At 34.9% G+C, this 17,345-nt stretch overlaps 2 protein-coding genes across 6 annotated transcripts in view; one reads left to right on the top strand and one right to left on the bottom strand.

Annotated features, from left to right (window-relative positions):
• Positions 1-7,483, top strand: part of LOC117106770 (aquaporin-11-like) — an 11,990-nt gene extending 4,507 nt beyond the window's left edge. For all 3 annotated transcript variants that reach the window (XM_033248208.1, XM_033248207.1, XM_033248209.1), the window contains exon 3: positions 3,389-7,483. In XM_033248208.1, the coding sequence (XP_033104099.1) occupies positions 3,389-3,654 (266 nt within the window). In that variant the 3' untranslated portion in view covers positions 3,655-7,483. The remainder of the gene's footprint in view (positions 1-3,388) is intronic.
• LOC117106769 (aladin-like) lies at positions 7,474-16,168 on the bottom strand. Of its 3 annotated transcripts, none has more exons than XM_033248205.1 (12): positions 16,123-16,168; positions 14,309-14,445; positions 14,032-14,215; positions 13,355-13,446; positions 12,931-13,076; positions 12,446-12,589; positions 11,656-11,776; positions 11,170-11,294; positions 10,142-10,384; positions 9,539-9,688; positions 8,902-8,986; positions 7,474-8,547 (listed from the first exon to the last, which is right to left on the bottom strand). In XM_033248205.1, the coding sequence occupies exons 2-12, from the start codon at positions 14,435-14,437 to the stop codon at positions 8,371-8,373; spliced, it is 1,596 nt and encodes a 531-aa protein (XP_033104096.1). In that variant the 5' UTR covers positions 14,438-14,445; positions 16,123-16,168; the 3' UTR covers positions 7,474-8,370. The 3 variants fall into 3 exon arrangements, with proteins under 3 accessions (XP_033104096.1, XP_033104095.1, XP_033104097.1); XM_033248204.1 differs by having other exon boundaries at positions 16,097-16,151; XM_033248206.1 differs by having other exon boundaries at positions 16,081-16,150.
• Between the last annotated feature and the right edge of the window lie 1,177 nt (positions 16,169-17,345).

The raw sequence follows: 17,345 nt of genomic DNA on the forward strand, positions 1-17,345 counted from the left end.
CAGTGGCTACCACCAGATTAGCCGATTGAGTTAAGCTGCTCTCTACTACTTTTGTATATTAATTTCCACTAAGGGTATGATACACAACTATACTTATTGCTTATTTGTGAATTTAGATATTTATTTTGAATGTGAAGAGGTCAAAATTGAACAACTTCATTTGAGAGGTTATTCCAATACCTGTGTTGTTAGTTTCAGAAAACCTTGTTCTCAGACTTTATGTGTTGGCAATGGATTAGATCTTCATTATTGCTGTATGCATAATCGCCACAGATGGGGTTGAGCTCATGCAGTCATTGGCACATTTGTTGTCTGGATAGTCTAAATAATAATTGTGTAATATCAGTGTGTATGTTATTATCCTTATTTTGAGTAGAGAAACATTGAATGAATTTCAAGAAATACGTTTCACATACTTCTTGCCTCCCTCTTACAACATTCAACAATGAATAACAATAAAAACAATAATAATAATAATAATAATTATAATAATAATAATAACAGCAACAACAATGAGTAACATTTGTTCTCTGGTCTGTATTTTAATAATGTTATCTTGTCAAGTACCTGTTTTTTGTCATCGTGGTTCCCTTTCAATAGGTTTGCTTGTCATATTTTCACATCTTGTTCATACATTCACATATACCATCATATTACAATTAATTGATTGATTGATTGATTTATTATAATTGATTGGTTGACTCAGTTAATGTGATACAGTATGAACATAAATTATATTTTGTCATAGGTGGAAGTTTATATGAAACCTGTGTTTCCATAAATCATAGTTAAATGTAGGTCTCAATGATTTCTGAACATTTATAATAAGTAGATTTGTCTTTCTTTTTGATAAAAATGTTGTATATTGATATCAATACTGATACCATATGTTTGCTCTTGGATGTAGGCTCAACATAATTATTATTTATTTATTTATTATTTATTTACTTTATTGTTTATCTTGGAGGACTGCTCAGGGATAAAATCCCTGGTCCTCTGCAGATCCCAGCAAAGATAATAACAAACAATATAATAGTATAACAGTGTAATATTAATGAAGAGTCTAGCGACAAGTGTAGTATCTGATGCACTACTACCTGCAGAGTACAGCAATACTCTATTATCTTCATTATGATTCACTGTATAATTCAAATCATCAAACATAATTTATTCAAGTTGAAGTCTGTGTTCCAAATTGCTCTGCCTCAAAGTTATTTTGTATATAAACAATAGAGAAATACAATTAAATATTAAAATGTAACTTATGATCCATAGAAAATTGCAGCTCAGGAAACGACACCAATAATTCAATATTTATCATCTGACAATCCTTTGCATGTCACAGGATTGTTCATATTATAGGGTAGGAAGTACTGAGGGTAGGGCCAGGGGTGAAATACTAATGTGCACAGGGGTTGGCTCTGCCAGTATTGGAAAACTTAGGGACATGGGAGAAAGGAGCCTGGATTGAAAGATCCATTGAACTTCTAATGATGATGTCCCAGTTTCAAAGTCAATACAGGTTTGTAACATTTCAATTAGCTCTTATATCCCATACTTTGACTCTTTTTGTTGACACTCTGTCCGATTTCAATTTGGTTTTATATTTAGTCAACAGATGTATTGTTGAATGATGTTGAATGATCTGAGTTTCCAATTGGGGAATGGACAAGTGCTTTATATGAATTTTTAACCGAGCAATAGCACCGATCGAGTATCCGATCGCCGCGTGTTGGAGTCTGCATACACCGCATTTAGTTCGGGAGCACGTCCTCTAGCAGACAATGATTGAAATCACCGAGTATTATTTTAGGCAAATCAGGTAACGCCATTTCCATGGCATTCGCTGTATCAACGACGCGAACAGCTACAGCCGCATTCGCATCTGGCAGTATGTAAACAAGGAAAACGTTGACCCTATTGAATTCTTGTGGTAAATAGAATGGTCTAAACGAGACACAAAGAAGCCCCATGTTTTGGTTACAGATTTCAAGGCGTATGCGACACAATTTTTCATTTAAATATATGGCCAAACCACCTCCTTTAGTTTTATTAGTTTCAGTAAACACTCTATCGCTCCATATCAACTCAAAACCATGAATGTCTAGCGCTTGACTGGGCGTTGCTTGTTTCAGCCAAGTTTCAGTAAAACAAAGAATTCCAGAGTTTCTAAATTCACAATCTTATCTAACTTTTCCACGTATTTCGTCAATCCACGTATTTCGTCAAGGATTTGTTGACTGAATTTCCCAGTTTCTATATTTCTTGATCTGGATAAGTTGTGAAAAACAGACCTAGATTTCTGTGTGCAAGTTTAATAAGATTTAAAAGTGGGAACCTGTGTAAAGCCAGGATTAAATGACTAGGAGATTGAAAGACGAAAGACCAATGAACATGGGGAAGTTATATCCAGAAACAGAAAAAAAGGGGATAAGGATGGATGTCAGGTTGTACTGTCAAGTCAATTTTATTAAAATTCTTGATTGAAATGTAATAAAAGCCAGGGCATTTAACTACATTCTCAACCCAACATCCAGACTAGCAATTTGTTCATGTTTTCCTCTTGAAAGCAATGTTTTTAATGTTGTCATGTTGATTTAAGAATGGGTAAGTCATTATCATCAAATTGCAGAAGAGGTAGAACCTATTAAAGTGTTACTAAGCAGAGAGCTACAATCATTCTGAATCATTTACTGTTTTTATACAAAGCATACATATGGTAAAGTACATTCGAGGGTTATTGCACTGAAGTTTAATCTTCAAAAATGTTACCAAATATGAAAGTGACATTATAGCGTGCCATCTCCATAGCCGTGGGAAAAAGAAAATTGTTGTCTTACCATACTCTCATTAGGTAGTGATTGTTTTAGACTGATCAATATACAGTTTGTAATCACTAATGTCATTATTAGTAATAGCCCTGACTGGCGTCCAGAAAAACTGAATCTGGACTGGAAAAATGTACATGCATCACGTTGTATTTGGCTACATCACATATGAGTTGAAACTGAGTTTTAAGACATTTTAGCACATATTATGCCCATCATTTTTTTTAATTTCTTTTTTGGTCCAAAAAGTCTTGGCCAATGAGTGGGAAGGGGCTTGGCATGTACGCAGTGGCGTATCTAGGGGTGCACAGGGGGTACGTTCCCCCAAAAATACTCAGTCCGCAGTCACTTTTCCTCAAATAATCTCTAATATAGTTAAAAATCACCTATAATTACCTTGTTTTGTGAGCTAGCACTAACGCCCCCCCCCCCCAAATCGCTAGCCCCCTCAATTTCAAGGCTCTAGATATGCCTTTGCATGTACAGTGGGGACTAATACCTCGAAATGCTCCATTCAAGATTTTGTTTTCAACGCTATTTTCAATATTTTTATCTTTTAGGAATGGAATGGACAGGTATGATGTTCAACCCAGCTCTAGCAACCTCTCTGGCCTACAACTGCAAAAACCATCCCATCCACGAGCATATCCTGGTTTACTGGTGTGGCCCTTTCCTTGGCGTATTAATGAGCATGTTTATTTTTCATTTCATTCTGGATGAAATTATTGTAGATGAAGATGAAAATATCAAACAAGTAGACGTGGTAGAAACAAATTTTAAAGTTCGGAATGGAAAACGATCCATGAAAAGATTTAGTAGTGGATGATTTTTTTATGGAGTTGTTGCTTGTTCAGTGTGTGTTTTTCATACATTACTTTAGTCTAATTTTTTAGTTGTTTTGGTAATAATACTGTAATACTGCTTCCAAAGATTGTTTTATGAATGAATGAATGAATTTAAGGTGTATGGGTTTATTATTATTCCATCCTATTCCATTCAATGCTTAATTTTTAATTTTCTCCAAAATTGTGTAGTAGGAACATACTTGATTTATTTTACTTTGCTGGTCTTGCGTTGTTGCTATGTGCTTCATGTTTTTTCAATGCAAGGTGCTATATAAAATCAAGAATTATTATTAAGGAATTTTCATTATTATAATGATTTTTATAACTTTTTCTACTTAATGTCTCTAACCAGGTGTTTGTTTTATGATTTTTCTTAATAATTTAGCAATACCTTTAACAAGCATTATATTCAATAATATTTATTTTTTAATATACAGTAATATAGTTAATAGAATATTTAGTATAATTAGTAGCATGTTAATAATGCAAGTCCATCTGCCCACAATAACTTTTAATTGAAACAATAATTTTATAGCCATATTTTGTTCAGCTAGTATCTTTTAACATCATGTTTTGTTGTTTGAAATTTACTGATGTAAAATTTATTTTATTACATATTTTTATTATTAAAAATTCCGTCATGTCTTTGTTGTTTGAAATTTTTCTAGATGTAATTTTTTTATTAGTATTTTGGATAAAATTTATTTCATATTTTTATTATTAAAAATACTTAGTTTTCTAAATACTACGACAGATTTTAGAAATTTGCTTTATAATGTGAAAGTCCATTTATCCATAATATATATCAGTATGTAGTATAAGCTAAAATATAATGTAAGAAACCAGTGTTTTAATCACATTTTGTTATGCAATACCAAGTACTGTATTACACAGTCAAACAATATTTCAGTCATGTGCAATATTAGAAACCTTTCCTCCTGTCATGATAATCTTATTCCACCCGTCCAAATAGTTGCCACCAATGGGGTAACTATTGTAGTAGTCATTTGGCACAATTCAGACGCAAATGGGGAAACATGATTCCATGCCCCCTCTAGACCGAAAATGTAGCTACCTATCCTGACATCCTACACTCTAATAAGAATCAGCCCATGAGTGGTGTAATGCCTATCGGCTCTCGCGGAGCGAGGTCCCGGGCTCCCAGGCTCCCAGTTCAAATGGACACCAGTAAAACCAGTAAAACGACACCCAAAACTTAACAATAAAACAATTAAATTCCCACAAATTTTGAACAGTATTTACATTGGTAATAATGCAGTATTTTCAGCCTTAAAATTCAAAATTTTTTAGGAATGGATTTCACTCAAATACTTTCTTTGATGAGCCCCCAACACTCAGTGGCGCAGAGAGGCCGTCGAAACCGGGTCAAGAGGCCAAGGGCCCGGGCCCCTGCCGGAAATAACTAGGTAAAAAATAATAAAATAAATAAATAAAAATGATTAATGTATACATACATCCAGTCTCATTCATATGTTTTTTTTCCAGAATTATAAATAAAGCTTTTACTGTTTATCGATGAAAGCTCGAAATTAATCGCTTCTAATTCTTTTTCTTTAATATTTTTATGACTTCTACTACTCTAGAGTTTACATTTACAATGTATCAAATAGTAAATTCTTTACATTATTAATTAATAATTATCAAAGGCTTGGATCCTGGACATCGTCATTATACATAGGGCCTACAAGTTAGAAAATACGAATAGACCTGGTAGAGATTCGATTGTCAAATCAAATATTAAACCAGTGGCGGATTAAATTTTTCAAAATTTACCCAAAGTTTAGAAAAAAAAGTAAATTCTACTCAAAATTTATGTCTAAGAATACCATTTCCAGCGTCCAGAGGTGCTATAATTATAAATTTTCTTACCTCAGCCTAACCCATGGTGGGGCTGAGGTAGATAGATCGTCCATTTGTGAAAGTCCTTCTCTGGGCCCCCTCTATTTCAAATTCCTGGATCTACCACTGTAAAATTTGATACCTATGTTATGAACTCTACGTTTGAATAAAAGGAAGGATAGCTTTTACTTTTCATGTGAATGTAAACAGTGTAGTAATGGGATGGTTAAATGCTTTAAATTTACATAATTTATTTGGGAAGATTTCAATGCAGCAGCGGGCGTAATAAAAATAAAGAAAAATTTTCATTTTTTCATGGCAGCGGGTGCGCTAATTGGTCAAAAATAAAATTTTATTTTTATTTGAAATCACTGTTATTGGCAGGTGGCAGGTTCGCAAACGAGGTATAAAAAGTTTCTCCTAAAATGGAATGTTAGTTTTCAAATATACAGTATAAGAACATACTGCAAGGAGTTGAGCTGGATTTCAATTTATAGAAGCTGATAAAAATCAATCTTCATTCATACTTAGGCCGGATACACGCGCATGTCAAATTAGTCTAGGCTTCCCTGCCTTGATTAAAAAGCACTGTTCATATACCTTTGCCCACTGGTACACATCCTGTAGCATCCTCTCATAAAAATCTTTAATTTTGACAGAAATGTGAGATTTAATTCAAAATTTACTGCTCTATTAAATGCACAGTGATACAGTCTTAATATCTGCTTGTAATTAAAAGGCATATTTTCATACTATATACATACTTCAGCAAAAAAGAAAGTTATAATCATAAAAATCACTACTGTAAATAAAACATACCAGCTGTACTAATGGCAAATAATACACTCTGACACCTGAAGTTTGTGTATGCTAGAATGATTGATATGCAATTTAATTACAGGTTTGTTGACTATGATTGATGTGGTATAATGATTAATGTAATCATGATACATAATGATTGATGTAGTACGTAGTTTTAAGAGATTGTTGGTGCCCCTTACGACAAAGTGGTGAATGTATTTTAAGCAAGAGATATTTTTATGATAACCAATCATTAATTTGTGTGGTTATACAGTATTCAAGGTACATAGTTACAATCATAAAATTACTAGATTCACCATACTTTACTGTAGTTTCCACATGTTATCTCCATTTTATTCTACATTCAAGAAAGAAGGTGCCAGTATTTATGAAAGCTGGTCATGTGATATTTACAATTTCACCAAAAACATTTTTTGTCATTGTTATCAAATTAAATTGTGTAATTGAAAAAAATCAAGATACATTGTTAAGCATGATATTTTTTATTACATCATCATATTTCCAGTAGTTATTTTTCAATTTTAACTTAATTTGGACCCAAAATCTAATGTAGGGTAGACTTTGAGGAGAATAAAGGAATATGATTAATTTAAATGACTACGTTTTGATAAGATTTACAAGAACAACAATGCTTATTATGCTAGTTTCTGGTCTGTGTTTACACCCAATAGACATTGCCATTGACTACAGAGTTAGTTTATTCCAATTGTGATGTATGGGTACAAGAATCAAGATGAGTAATATCATTGCTTCAGGTTGCAATCAACTTGAAACTGAAGCAGTAACTTGCTATAGCCTCTGGTGTTGTTTTTTTATAATGCTATATATAAACTCATATTATTACTTAAGTAGAATGTTTTGATTTGAAACAAAGCATTTGTTAAGAATGGTTGCTAACAATAGGATGCTCAAGTAATTTATAAAAAATGTTTGCTAACGACAAGAAGTTCAAGTAATTTATGAAAAATGATTGGTAATTCCATGTTGTTATAGTAAAGATCACAAAGAGGATCTGTAAATCATTTTGAAAGTATTGTAATGAAAGATCCTGGAACAAGTTGAATATAAATGTTATGTTTGTAAAGGCCTATATGTTGGGGAGATTAAAAACTACAACATGCATCTTGATTTTGTCTTTATTGTGCTTCTTGACGTAGTGCCTCAAAGTTAGTCGTTTATTCTTTCAAAAATGTTGAGGCAGGGGCACTGCAACCTACAGCCATAATATCAGCACTGGTTCAAACGACACGCTCACCTATGGTTCTGGTGGTAGAACAAGTCTACTTGGATTTCGAGACGAGTAGGGAAATACCCCGGTGTTGGTGATACCGAGTCACCGGATAGCACAGACACCAAGGGACACTTGGGGGCGAAGAAAGTCATTGATTGAGTTACTCGTCCACATATCAAGCGCCATGAGCATCTTGTTTGATGGATACCGACGCTACACAAATCTACATGATTATAACTCAATATTGCTTATGGTGTATGTAAATGTGCCTGCCATTGGACTAAAAAACTTATTTAGGGACCCAACAAAATTTAATTGTTTTTACTTGTTTAATTTTCAGTTCCTAATAATGTGACCTTAAAAGCACAATTTATTATATATAAACCCATTTAGCATTAGTTGAAACATAATGCTGTTATGTTTGTGAGGCTGGGATTGTTAAGTACTGCATCAGAATATGGAATACACATTATACTGCTAGTGAATTATCAGTTGAACTTTTTCCTAAGTGGAATTCAAAGTGGCATTGAAAAATTGTAGAGACTTACAGATCATTAATTTGGCATGTAAAACAAGATTGACTTAGAAATTATTCAAGTTAGGCAAAGTATGACTTAGGCAAGATTAACTGTACATATTTTTTTAATGAAAAAAGCATGTATGATTAAAAGGAACATCTTTAATGTGACACAATCCTCCTTGCAATATTCTTTATAAATATATTTTACATTTAAGTAGATTTCATGCCAGAGTGATTCATATAAGTATAATACACAACTCATGATTATTTTACTGCAGTAGTATTGTTAACTCCTGAATTAATACTTGTGTAGAGGTCATGTTGCTGTTGTTGTGGTAACTGATTTGCAACTGAGTGAACATAGCTTGTCTGGTAATGCTCCACATCTTGTGATGACAGGAAGAACAAGGGAACATAAGTAACACGACCATCTTGCCACACCTAGAAAATCCATTCAGGAAATTATACTTATTTCAAAAAACAAGTTTATGAAAAAGAATAAGTGCTTTAGGCCTATTATGATTAATCAATCGTATTTTACAAAGAATCAGTAACCCATTGCACACAGTGTTTTGTGACTGATTTAAAACATTGGTCAACTAATAAACATTGACTTGTTTTGAACACCAATAATCACTCCATACTTGAAAAAAAAAATCTGTAAATGATCAATGGTTTATTTAGCAATGTAGCAAGCATTTGGATACCAGGGTCTAGTATGTCTGGTATGTGAAGCTGGAGATGAATTCTCCATCACCCAAAATAAGAAAGAAATAGCAAGAAACCACTACTCACCAGTGTAAGCAATGCACCTTGATTGAAAGTTGGCTCAAAACTAATAAGCTGCAACACTTGATTTCCTTCACCTTGAACAAAACCACTAAAAACAAACATATTTTTTTAAATTATTGAAATTATCCCAAACAAGGCCTGAAAGCCACTTCTACGTAAGGGGTTACTTAATTGTTACTAAATTTATATGCCATGAAATGCTTGCAACTAGGGCTGAAACATAGCCCGAGCCACTTCACAGTTGGGGTATCTAAGCATGGCCGGCTGAGATTGGACAGCGTGTGGTTTGAAGTCCTGACCACAAGTTCAATAAACCAGGATGGAAACCGCTGAGCCAAACCACCATCCCTGCCTTCTCTATTAGAAAAGAATAATGCATGCACAGTTACATGGAAATTGGTCTTTTGGCATAGGTTTTTTATTATTATTGGAATTCTAGGGTTCAGTACCAACCACCACTCTCCACATGCATTTTTGTTGAAATGGTTAAAATCCTGTTAAAGGTATCCAATATTAAAATTTGAAACATAATGCATTTATTTTGGCTTTAGATTTTCATGATTTAATTCAGTGTGGGCAACAACCTTTTGCCTAATACTGTAGTTAAATGTCTGCAACATAGAGTAACCATTTGACTTACATTGGGATGAGCTCAAGAAGTTGTTTTTGCCTGACATTAAACAGTGCCACCAAGTTGGTTTGATTATCATCATTTTCATTAGGCTTAAATGATACAGCTAGTCTCTCTCCAGTTGCACTCCAAGTCATATCTTGCACAAGACCACCAACCCTTTAAAAACATGTGCATTTTTAAAATTTATAGGAAAAAAATAATGATTACATAATCATATAAATATTAATATGGATTAACCTACAATTATTCTTTTTTTTATATGTTGAAAATTTTAAACCCCTCATTTTCTGTAATGAGGGGTGAAGTTTAATGACTGGGGTCTTATTAGAATGAGGGTGGAATTTGTGGCTGGAACATAGCCTGAGCCACTGGGATGTGGGGTGGAATATAGAGTTTGGTAAAATGAATGTTTTGAGCTTGAGAATAATATAAGGCCTATGTATTTTTAATTTTTATATTCTGAATGTTGGGAATGGAGAGGCATACTCTTTGGTGATAGCAGCTTGAAAAGCTTTTGTCTCTGCACATCTTCACTTATGATCTTTTTAATATTTTAATGCCTTTTGAATTACAGAAAGGAATTAAAAGAAAAAAAACTATGAAATTCACCTGATGACTTCATCACCATCTATCTCATAAGTGCTTTCGGATAGGTCAGCACATACGACGGCTGCTTTGGATCCACCAATGGCATCTGTTGTACTTTCCTTGTTGAATGTAAGCGAGTATATGATTGGTTCATTCTCTGTTGCGAACAATAGTATTCTACCATCTGGACTCCAACAAGCTGCTTGGCAACGTCCATTTAAGTGTGTCCAGCGCTCACACTGCCAGGTTTTTGTTTCCCACACTCTGAATTTCAGGTTCAAAGTATTCATATCAGAATTGTAAAAATAATAAAAAATAAATACAAATAAACCATGTAAATAGATGGATATTGTCTTGGTTTGTGTGTCCAATGCACAATAGAATACCTAAAAGTTCTAAAAGACTTATTTCCAGTGAGGGCCTTTTGGTGGTGAATTCGGCAGTACACCAGTAGAATATTCACTGCTCTGTTCTAAAGAGTGTGTTTTAATGTGCAAATGGGCCATAATGCACGTGGAACCAATGACTTAAACATCTCTACTGAAAGACGGTATGAAAGTATAATACATACTCCAAGTATTGAAATGCACGCCATCGTGTTGGGATTCAATACCCAACACGATGGCGTGCATTTCTATACTTGGAGTATGTATTATACTTTCTTATCTGAGCTTAATCAGTGGACCTTTCGGAAAGACGGTATGCTATTTTAAACCCTCCAGCAGAAACACAAGGAAAGCAGGGCTTTGAATTGAACCAGGGGCCATACAATGGCTACCCGTTTATACTGTCAATGAAAATACTTTATAAAATAAACTGTATAAAAGCCCAAGCATATTTATAACATTTAAAAATAATGTTAAAAAATCAAAAAGTATATTTTAGAAACTTATGAATTAACAGAGCGTGTCTTACCACCGCTATTCAATTGGATACATGTCTCTGACGTATTCAGATATTTGCAATATGCATTCACAAAGACAAATATTCTCAAGATCCAACCAAGTAAGAAAACTACAAAAGATAAAAACATAGGTAAGTCAATTTACCTGAACATCTGTGATGGCGTGGCTGCAAAAAGCCTTTGACCATCAGGTGCCCATCTCAAATGCGAAACTCCCCCACCACCAAACCGCCGCAGAACTGTGCAACTACCTTTTGCTACATCCCAAATCTGCAGATAAAAATAGGATGCAAATTAATCTGTGATGCACAAACAATACTTTGAATAATTTATATTATAATCTAAGCATCAACATGCAGCCTCATAACCCAACTACAGTAGTATTTTAAACGCAATTAAAATTGCCATTTACAGGATGGAAAGATGCTTATAAACATAACAAACACACAAGATGCTCAACATAAATTAAGTCTCAATATGAGGTTTAAGAAGTGGAGGAGTTCTGGTTGAAGAACGACCCTTGGGATTGGAAAGTAAGATCTTAACCACCAAGCTACACTTTAACCCCATATAACAATAAAATTAGCATGACAAAATAATAATAACTTGAAAGTGTCGCTAGAATTCTTACCAGCATGGCTGTGTCACTGGGTGAGGCTGAAGCCAATAGCTCCCCTCTAGGATCCCATGCTAATGAAGTCACTGGACCATGACCTTGGTAGGACAACACATGTGCTGCACTGGCTGCTGGCCTAAAATTATAAAAAATATAATTGAATAAAATATTTTTATGGAATGATAATTAGTAATGCTGGTGTAAATTCAGCTCTATTAATTAATAAAATTAAATCTAGTTTAATATGTAATTTACTTCTAATTTCAAAACAATAGCACTGGGTCATCAGTGACTACCAGTGGTGGTGCCAGCGGGGGGCAGGGTGGGCATTTGCCCACCCGTCGGACAAGCCTGGACCCCCTTGTCGTCCAAAAATAAAAAACATAATTTCATATCCAAATAAAGCTATTTTATTTCCAATCCCTAATATTGTGGTCTAAAAGCACATTTTAGAACCAAATTAAGCCATAAAAACTCTACCCATGAACCTAACAGGGATTGTTTTATTCCGGGCCGTCGACCGAGGCTTCGTCGTCCCCTCTGTCGGACCCCTTGTAGGCAAATTTTCTGGCGCCACATCTGTGACTACACATGATTAATATTAGGAAAAGCAATCTTGCGCCACATGCCATGGGCTTATGCTGTGCCACATGACACAGGCTTCATGTTGCGTTACATGCCACAGCTCTCATGCCACAGGCTTAATGTTGCGCCACATGCCACAACCTTAATGTTGTGCCTCATGTCTTCAAAAAGTATATCCTGAACACCAAGGTATAAAATACAATTTGATGATGATTGCTACCTTGTAAATAATGATGATGGATCAACTCGCCATATCAAAATGCAGGTCTTACACGCTACAGCCAAGACTGATGCTGAGTGGTGCTTCCAGGCAAGTGCTGCCACACACTTCTGAAGTCTGTGTTTTAGGTTTGAGACTACTTCACTGCAATAAGCATGATAGTTTAAATTGAATATAAGCATACATAGAACAGCCTGTAAGTTTGACTAACAAAGTATGAAACAAACTATGGGTGAGGGGGGCACACACAAGTCTCTATGCAATGATGATGAGAGAATAGATATTAATACAGAAACATACATACCCTTGTAGGTACAGGTAATTAAGTGGGAAAAAAGTTGGGGAAAAATTGCTGCAAGGTATGTAAAAATCTAAATCAAAGACAGAACTGAAAAATGTCAGTCAGTGAAAACTGCAGACACAATTAGTTCTTTTTTCCATGATTTGCTTATTTTCCACATTAAACTAGTGAATCAGTATATCACCTTTTTGCCACAAATATTTTGACTGAATTGTCCTTAAGTGCAACAGCACACTTGGGTGTGTGTGGATGCCATGCAAGTGCACATATCTCAGATCTTTGCCAGTGACGGATCGAAGTAAACTCAGAAATCATATCTTCATTGGATAGCTGATACAAATAAGATAAAAATTTAAAAAGCAATTCAAGTGTAGAATGTTGTGGATTTTAAGGTACTAAATGTTTCAATAAATCTTTAGATCAAAATTCTTTTTTTTTTTTGTAGTATTTTTCATACACAGGAAACACATTATAAAATTTATTTTTACACCAATAAATGTTTACGTTTTCATGTTTAGTTTTAAACTTTAGAAATTGTGAGAAACTCAATTTTATGTGTGTTTGGTGAACAATATCAAATGCTAAAAGAAATCACATGTTCAACATACCACTAAATGTGGGTAAAGAGAGCCGTGAAGCGAGTTGAGCCAGCGTACTGCAGCTAGACTAGCGCATGCTAACCACGGTGTCCAACTGGTACCTGTCATAAATATATATTGCAAATTGAAAACAGGACAAACATCATCCATCTAAAAAACACTTAGAATTTTAAAATAATAATAATAATAATGGTCAACTTATAGAGCGCATATTATAGAGACTTAATAGCTTATGGTGTTGTTATTACACAATTGGCTTTGTCAATGTGCATTTTTGTTTTTTTAATTTAGTTTAATAATTGTATTTATGTACCTCGCGGCCTTTTGTAAGAACACCCACTGGGTGAAAGAGTCTCATGAATGAATTATTATTATAGACTTCTATGCACTTAACGTTATTATCCCCTGGTCGTTGGTTCATTTCATTTCATTTATTTACTCAGGTCCCTGGGGAGAATTCCCTAATGTTGCAACTGTAACCAATGAATGATATTAAAAAATATGAATCTCTTTTAAAAAAAATTAATGAATCCTGCCATAAAAGATATTTTGAACCTCTTCAACTATCACTGATTGTCTTTTATAAAAATCTGGCTCTAGTTAGGTGTTACAGCTAGGCATTTGCTGAGGTTCTACATTTGTGGCAAGCAATGAAATCTGATCTAGTGTATGTTCACTCAACTTACTTGTATAACTGTCATCTTCAGCAACCACCTCTAGAGCACCACACAAGCCCTGTTCATGCCAAGCCTGTAGTGCACGTTTCCACAGAGTCTCTTTACATGGTAGAAATGCAGACTTTGCACTTTTTTGAGTAGCTAATGAGCGTAGGCTCTCTGCTGCTAGTTCAACATTTGGGTAGTTCTTTTCCTGCACAAATTGAAGCACAAATCATCATAACTTGATTTGTTTTGTCATAACAGTACTTAGAATTTAGTAATTCATTGTACGTTACCATGTTACCTGAAAGAGTGGGTCCTGCAAGCAGGATTCATTTGCTTCATCAATCGGTCTGCAAACAAGCTCACCATTTTTTTCACAAGTTGTCACATGATCAATTGGTGGAACCAAGTTTGTTGTAAAAATTGACATCTTTATATCTGTATTAATATTAAATGTATAAGAGTTATGGAAATGTGGTCCTATGAACATGAATTTACCAAGTGTATGTCATGAAATTTTGTACTGAACATTCGATCCACCAGGATGTTATTATACAGTGCACCCTCCAATTCCAGACCCCTCTAATTCCGAGACCCCTCTAATTCGAGACCACTTTTCCAAAGACCCAAATAACAGTCTTCAACCGTTTAACACAAAGCTAGCCCTCTAATTGGAGACCAACCTCGAGACCACCCCAAATTTCCAGGTCCGAAAGTGGTCTTGAATTGGAGGGCGAAATTTAGTTGCTTATTGAATAATAAAAAAATTAATTCTGAGCCCAAAAATATTTTAACAGTTGTTAAATATCTATGGTGCACTGTGAAATATAGCCTGGTTGGGAGGCTAACTTGCTTAGCCTAGGTTTACATCAAGCACTTTCAAGCTTTCTTAACATCTAATTTTATTTTGTTGCTATTGGTGATACTTAGTAGACACTGACTTCCATAAGGGCACATAGAAAAAATTATTAGATTATCTCTCTTTTTTTTCCAAAAAATTGATGAGGGAGGGCGGTTTTTTTTTTGGTTTTTTTTAAATCTGAACAATAGATTATTTCGCTTTTGTTTTTATCGATGAGGGAGGGACTGTTTATATTTGGTGTGTAATAGTAAATATTGTATAAAAACTGGTTTAATTTTATAGTTTTTTAAAGAAAATGTATTTGAAGTCACAAAATTGCATTGTTATTTTTATGCTCTTGAAATAATCGATGCAGCAAAAAAATTTTTTATTTTATTCCCGCATTGATATTTCCCGAAATTTTTGACGCAGGCGGGAGTGATAATCTAATAAACTTTTCTATTTGCTCTAAGACAGATCATGATAGAGACAATACAGTAGTAAAAACATGCATATTATTTAGTTATAATTTGCGGGAGATGGGTTATTTCCCTGGAGATTCCTGCTTGGTTGGAGGCCATCCAGATTTCTGGGTGACTCCAGAGACTGCGTAAACAAAGTGCTTCTATCTATTGAGCAAATTTTTCATTTCATTTATTTATTCGACCAATACACATTTACAAAAGGTACAGTACAACAAAAATTTTGGCTCTCACAAGGCCTAGGCCCCCCTAGAGGCCTGCACCATGAGCAGTATAATTATGGCATAGGCCTAGCCTAGTGTATTTTAATATTTTTAAGTATAGACCTAGCCTAGGCCTAGTGACGACAAGTCACAATATCGCCAGACTGCATTAATACTGTGTGGGGAATATATCGTCCGCGCAAAAACTTAGTCTAGAAATCCGAGCACACATTTCGGAAAATAAGAGCCGATTTCCATGCAGATTTTGCCAAAAATTAGTGCCTAGGCCTAGATCGACCTGCGTTGTTGTTGGTAGGCCTAACCCCTAGCCAAGGCCTAGAGTGGTAGTAGGCCTAGTAGGCCGAGGCCTGGGCTAGTACTACTTAGGCCTAATAAGGCTAGCTAGTAGTAGGCGGCGCCTAGCCTAGGCCCAGATCTGTAAGTAATCCTTAGTGATAAATATGGTGCTAATGCACTTTAGTACTCTAACTCTAGCCAAGAATAATATATATATATATATGACTTCAGAACATAATGTAAAACGGACCCTAACTAAATCCAACCTTCAAGGAGGTATAAAAAATCCAACCTCTTCGATGGCGAGTGTGCAAACTTCAAATTTTGTAACAAAAATATTGTTGATGCGTTTTACGGAAGATTTGCGTTCAATTTAGCTGTAAGCAGTTGTAAACGCGTTAGACAACGCAGATTGCGTTTTAACCTGATGATTGGCTGTAATAAACAGTTTATTAATTTAATGAAGAATTACATAATATTTTTAACTAAATGCACTGCGCTATGTGTTTTGCTTGGGTCAAATTGTGATGAAGCTCCAGCTCAGAAATGCAGTCCAAGCCCTTTCCTCCATGCACGGTCCCCCTTCCTGTCTCCGACGGGTCTTTATGTGTATGTGTACTGTTGGTCGTCCCTGTTTGCCACACGGACGGTTCCTTTCCAGATTACCACATCGGACCGGTAAAGTCCCCCCCCCCTACCGACTGGCCAGAGCTCGTCGGGAGAATTAGGCTTACGCCAAGGCAACACATGTCTGTCAGAGTCTGAGAGTGCTATTTCCGGCCACCCAGAGGTCCCTATTTTTAAAATTTTTTTTAAAAATCTAGTTTTGTGAGAGAGAACACCCCTTCTCAGACCCTTGGCTCCCCACTGGCTCGTCTCTATTGTCCTCCCTGTCAGACAGCTTCTCCCTTCCACCTCCCCCCCCCCACCAAAAAAATCACCCGACCTAGAAAATGTATCTTACAGCCGCCACTGGATACCAGGCGTTCGCAAGAAAATTAACTGTGGTATGAATGGCCTAGAAAGAAACGAAAGATTAAGGAAAGAAAAGAAAGGAAGTGTGAAAGTGATGCAGAGTATGAAACTGATTAATGAAGTAAACGGAATTTTTTTTTTTTAAAGTGAAGGGATTTTGACTAAAATATTAATTTGAATTCAATAAAAACCAATTATTAACAATTTATTAACTAATACAAATGTAATTATAACAATTTGTTTTCTTTTTATTAATAACTAAAATACAAATAAATGTACTAGATCATAGGGATCTAGGAATGAACGAACGAACGAATAACTCCTTAAATAATTGGAATTTAACAAACGAAATTTCTTAAATATCTTAAACTTTTAAAATGTAAATTAAAAAAATAAAGGCTATAATTAAACAACACGTAAATTAATTGGACTCAGGGACGTAGCCAGGATTTTGAAAGGGGGGAGCCTTTATGCAAAGTGCGTAAGACCCCATAGGGATTCCAGGAGTCAAAGCCATGAAGAAACAGGCCTACTATACTC

Source organism: Anneissia japonica, unplaced genomic scaffold (assembly GCF_011630105.1).
Source record: "Anneissia japonica isolate Jap-2015-1 unplaced genomic scaffold, ASM1163010v1 scaffold2471_len1564793_cov202, whole genome shotgun sequence".
Lineage (NCBI taxonomy): Eukaryota > Metazoa > Echinodermata > Crinoidea > Comatulida > Comatulidae > Anneissia > Anneissia japonica.

Bases quoted from the DNA above. Each gene is read 5' to 3' on its own strand.
- LOC117106769 (XM_033248205.1), bottom strand. From the start codon at position 14,437: ATGTCAATTTTTACAACAAACTTGGTTCCACCAATTGATCATGTGACA. The intron at 9,689-10,141 runs GTGAATTTCATA...ATGTTTTTAAAG, and splicing joins GATGGTGATGAAGTCATCAG to GGTTGGTGGTCTTGTGCAAG. The intron at 8,548-8,901 runs GTGAGTAGTGGT...TGGATTTTCTAG, and splicing joins AAGGTGCATTGCTTACACTG to GTGTGGCAAGATGGTCGTGT.